We start from the raw sequence: 4925 nt of genomic DNA, 5'->3' as shown, positions 1-4925 counted from the left end.
ATAATCAACCAAATTATGACAAAAAATGTAATGATCAATACAGGTTTTTATTTGCAGATGAGCTATTCTATGTGTAGTTTAGTTTACAAACACGGGCGACCATCTGTATCACCTCCCTCACAATCTCCTTTGGTCAGCAGATAAGGCAATTCTAAGAATCTGTGGCTTTCTCTTGTGGTTAGATGTTATGTTTCTGATGGTCCGTCAAAGACTGGAGTCTTTTAAACACCACTTTTATATTAGAAAGGTTTTTTGGTTGTTGTTGTTAAAAAATTTATTTGAATTGAAAACGTATTATTATTAATCACATGGAAAAAAAGCTACGTATACTATAGTAAGCTATACCCTTACTATCTACATCTCATGTTTCTTCTCATTAACTGGCAAGTAATTTATGAAAACACAAACATGTGTCCATCACTTCATATTCATTTATGGTGTGTGTTCTCCACTACATGGATGGATGAATAAAGAAGTGAATATATAAAAATGAATGCTGCATTAAATATAGCGTGTCACAATATGTTTCAAAACATTTATTTAACCAGGCATATCTTTAAGACCAAATTCTTACTTACAACTGTGTCCTGCACTATCAATACACATTTTAACATACCAGTGTATATTACAATAATACTACAGTAATAGTGTGATTACCACCACCACTAATTTTACTACTGCTACTAAAAATCTAAATAATAATAGTATAGTGTTGAAAACAATAACAACAATAAAAATAATAATACGATTATGACACAGACAAAAAGTTAAGAAGCTCACCTGTTGACCTGCACTGAGGACGAACTTCAGAACACCAAATAGACAGAAAGGCAGAAAGTGTTAACAGTTATTAGTCAGATGTCGCAAAGCTTTTAGCTCTGCTCCCACCCCTTAGAGGGGTCATATGGGTCTCAGCTTTGTGTGTGTGTGTGTGTGTGTGTGTGTGTGTGTGTTTGTTTGGGTGTGTGTGTTTGTGGCTTACATGTAGCTACCTGTATAACAATAATAATATTAATAGGTTATTTTATATTAACAATATCCCTGTTTAAAATAATTGAAATACTACAAGACACAACAACGTCACTGTAAACTAATATTCGTTATGTTCTACAAATATCAAATTGATGATGTAGTTAGTGAAAGTGATGTAGTAACGCTTCTCATTTAGCATTTATCAAAATATGAATACACCACACATGTGACATATATTACAGTGCAAGGCTTCAAATACATACTGCCAAGCAGCTCGAGCTTCTTTGTTCAGCTGCTCTCTGTTAAACTCCCTGCCTGTAATTAACAGTATATTTGATTGTGTGTGTGTGTGTGTGTGTGTGTGTGTGTGTGTGTGTGTGCGCGCTCCCACCAGCAGATGGTGCATTTTATGAATCAGCTGGCCATGTAGAGGCGGAGTTTGCTCTGCTGCTGTCGACGTGCATGCAGCAGGCAATGGGCATCAGGCTGGTCCATCTCATCCTGACTGCAACACAGGACCAACATTATCCTCCCACCATCCACCTTTGACAAGGACAAGCCCTCCCCAAAAACACAAGGACAGGACAACAATCTTTCATTTAAAAAAAAGAAAAGGAATCGCATCGTAAGCGGCAAGATGCTGGCCTGTACAGAGATGATCACCATGTGTCTTCAGTCTGCAAAGCACGAACACTTGAGGAAACAGCTTGACCACAATCAAAATCAAGGCATCTCTCATTTTCATGATGTAAGTAAACACTGTTTTTTAGTGTGGTGGATTTCTCATTTCTGTTTGGTTCATTTTAAGCATGATTGTGTGTATCCATATAAAGACATGTTTTGCTTGCGTCCACCTTTACAAGGGCGCAATATGAGTTATACACCGTCCTCTATTCTGCTCTTTATGAATGGGTTATACTGAGGTGCTCGGCCTCTCACTCACATCGTGCTTGACGTGCAGCAGCCCTATTATGTAAGAATGGTGAGTGGATGCCCATTAGTGCGTGAATGACAAAAGCGACGCCACAACACAGTCATCTGGCATACAAATGTTGCCATTTATTTGAATTGGAAAACATTGCAATCTAGCTGTTTTCATTTGGCTGTTTTACATTTTTTTTTCATATAATAATGAGGCTCATGACATCGGTTGTACCCTATATAAAACAGAGCATATATTAAACATAACATAAGTTCTTAATGAACAGCCTTCCCTTCACACAGCTCCAAACAGAAACATAAAAATAGAAAGATATTATATTTTGAATGTATTAATCAGTGTTTTTCTTGCATATTGAGTTGACAGAGGATTGGGATTGCATGCACAGACATGTTCTCTAACTCAGCTGCCTGTTTTTTTTTGGCTACAGTATAAAAACATATAGAATACTGCAAGACGAATGCAGTACATGCAGTATTTCAGTGTATTTAAAAAAAAAACATGGCTTTATGTTTGGAGCCTGTATGGCTGTTTGCCTCTGTTTACTGAGGACACAAATACAAGGCAGTGTATTAGCAACGTCATTTCCCAGCCTTAGACTTCCTGACAGCTGGCTGTAAATAGCAAATTTTTGTCCAGCGAGAGAAACATTAGACTGCAGCAGGTACGCATTTGGTTTAGATGCAGTTAACATCCATTCTCTCCAGCCCAACACATCTTCTCTGAAGATTACATTACATTACTACTACAGTAGATGGTAATTTAGTCTCTAACAGCTGCATACATTATAAGTGTGATCACTGGAACTTATCTAAATTTACTGTCATTAACCTGCACTGATAATTTTCTCTTTTTATTCCTCTGTCTTCCCAACAACTTAATCATGCTGGTGTTCACAGTCATATCTGCAAGCTTTTACAGAAAATTTGGGCTTGTCTCCCTTTACACAGAGTCATCCCAATTCTTTTAGACTTGTGGAGGCTTTTTGTGTTGTTTTTCAAATTCAACCGAGCAGCATCAATGGTGCTAATAGCCTACTGCTTTTAGAAGATTTTTGCCTCTGTGGGATGGGCTTCACCGACTCCACCATCTGCCCCCTTTGACAGCACACAGGAGGATAAAAGGCCAGTAAATCTCCTCCTCAGGTTTCTCCAGAGCTGATGTTTATTGCTCTCAATTTGTTTCCCTGTTGGCTTCTTGCATCAGCACTTTTCCGGTTTGGGAAGATTTGACAGCGATGGTGCTGCCTCCAGGTTTTAATGCCATCACCTGATTCCAGAAGTTATCATTTCGGCTAGTCAGTCCAGAGATGTTAAAGGGCCATACCTGTTGTTTTGAAGGGTTAGCGCATTCACAACAAGTCCTTTAGACTTGAGATTATAGATAACAGTCAACATGAATAACGACTTGAGTAGTTTTCCTGCAGCTTACCTCACATTGACAGAAACAGAAGCGTACGATAAAATAGCCAGAAGGCATTACAAAATTGATTGAGTTATTTATTTTATGTAGACTATATTAACAACAGGAGACAAGAAAGAAAAACAAAACAAATCAATAACAACAAATAACAAGACAAAACCTTAATGATATAATAATCTGTTTACACATCTGAAAAGGAGTGAGAGGAGGAGAGATTTCTGTGAGGCTCTGTAGATGGGTTTTGATTGGAGGAGGGATGTTGTTCTAAAAAAAGGCCTTCACACTCCGATGTGCTCAAAAGCTTTTGACAGCAGGATGCGAGTGCACCGCTCCACTCTGATGATATAGTTAATCAACCAGCCACTGGACTCTATTGGTCCAAACAGGGGGGCGAACACAAAAAACTCTAAAACAATAGAGGTGCCAATCTGATATAACACAAAACACCTCACACTCTGTCAAGGGATTTTGACTTCTCACATTGTCTGTGTTACATGGAGATCAGGTTGAAGATATCATTGATGATTTTATAACCATGTTCACAGCAGGGAAACATGTTAAAGCAGCAAACAGATATAAACGCTATTATTCCAAAGCTCCTCGTGGGTGCACATACATGTCAGTGTTTTATTTCCTGAGATGTCTCATGTGTCTTTTCTTATTGAAATGTGAAAATTACATGTTCTCTTAAATTTTCCTCCCGTGCATGAAGAAAAAGGAAAACAGCTCTTATACCGACAGATTGCTGAACTAAACTGTTCTTCGTCTTGCTCAAAACTTCACATATTGTTGACGAATGTTTTTAATTTGCTCCACTGTCTTTTGTTTGCTTATGCCCAAACCTGAAGAGACTTTAACATGATCTTCTCCTGTTATTGCAGATATTCCGCCGGGCAGACAAAAATGGTGAGTAAGCAAAATATGCCGCTATCAGATTACACTGCTTATTGAAACTTAATTAAAAATCTTATTGCACACACAAATGAGACACACCAGTGAGAGAAAAGACACAACTGTGATGGCTCTGTTCACACAGAGAGGCCTGTTGTCTCTGAGGGGATTTATGTGACTGGATCTTTCTGTTTTATTGCCATACTTGAGGGATCCAAGTAGAAAGGCTATAAATAACAAAGGTCAGGTGCAGCTGCATCTTTTTGGTTTTGTGATGCGATTGGATTTGACAGGATGAACTCCTTCAATGCAGCTGCTAACTGTATATATATATATATATATATACACACATATATTATGTATATATGTGTGTGTGTTTGTGTGTTTATATATATATTTTTGAACTTTCTGGGGTAAGGACAGTCGTGGGCTACTTCATCTATGGGCTACTTCAGCTAAGTCATCATTGGTTGGGATGGTTGTTTATTTTGGTTCCTATTTTGATATTTTAGTGAATATAAAGACCACTTGTATGTTGGTTATGTTCTATTCCAATAAAGTTAAGAACATCTATTTTAAAGGCAAGAGACTTGCAGCTAATGTGGTTTTGATACACTCCCTCTGCAAACATGCTAATATTACATTTGATTGGTGTAATACAGTGTAACATTTAAATCAGCTCTTTACTTCAAAGGACCCC

At 37.7% G+C, this 4925-nt stretch overlaps 2 protein-coding genes across 2 annotated transcripts in view; one reads left to right on the top strand and one right to left on the bottom strand.

The window, feature by feature from the left end:
- Positions 1-933, bottom strand: part of alas2 (aminolevulinate, delta-, synthase 2) — a 6788-nt gene extending 5855 nt beyond the window's left edge. Inside the window, exon 1 of the mRNA XM_034876036.1 lies at positions 781-933. The gene's annotated coding sequence lies outside the window, so the exon portion shown is untranslated. The remainder of the gene's footprint in view (positions 1-780) is intronic.
- Positions 934-1392: 459 nt separating this feature from the next.
- The window catches only part of LOC117947297 (N-terminal EF-hand calcium-binding protein 1-like), a 14707-nt gene continuing 11174 nt past the window's right edge, over positions 1393-4925 (top strand). Inside the window, exons 1-2 of the mRNA XM_034876038.1 lie at positions 1393-1720; positions 4216-4240. Of these exons, the coding sequence (XP_034731929.1) occupies positions 1610-1720; positions 4216-4240 (136 nt within the window). The 5' untranslated portion in view covers positions 1393-1609. The remainder of the gene's footprint in view (positions 1721-4215; positions 4241-4925) is intronic.

This window comes from Etheostoma cragini, chromosome 7 (assembly GCF_013103735.1).
Source record: "Etheostoma cragini isolate CJK2018 chromosome 7, CSU_Ecrag_1.0, whole genome shotgun sequence".
NCBI lineage: Eukaryota > Metazoa > Chordata > Actinopteri > Perciformes > Percidae > Etheostoma > Etheostoma cragini.
Note: the sequence above shows the minus strand (reverse complement) of the source record. Positions and strands in the feature narration are given on the sequence as shown.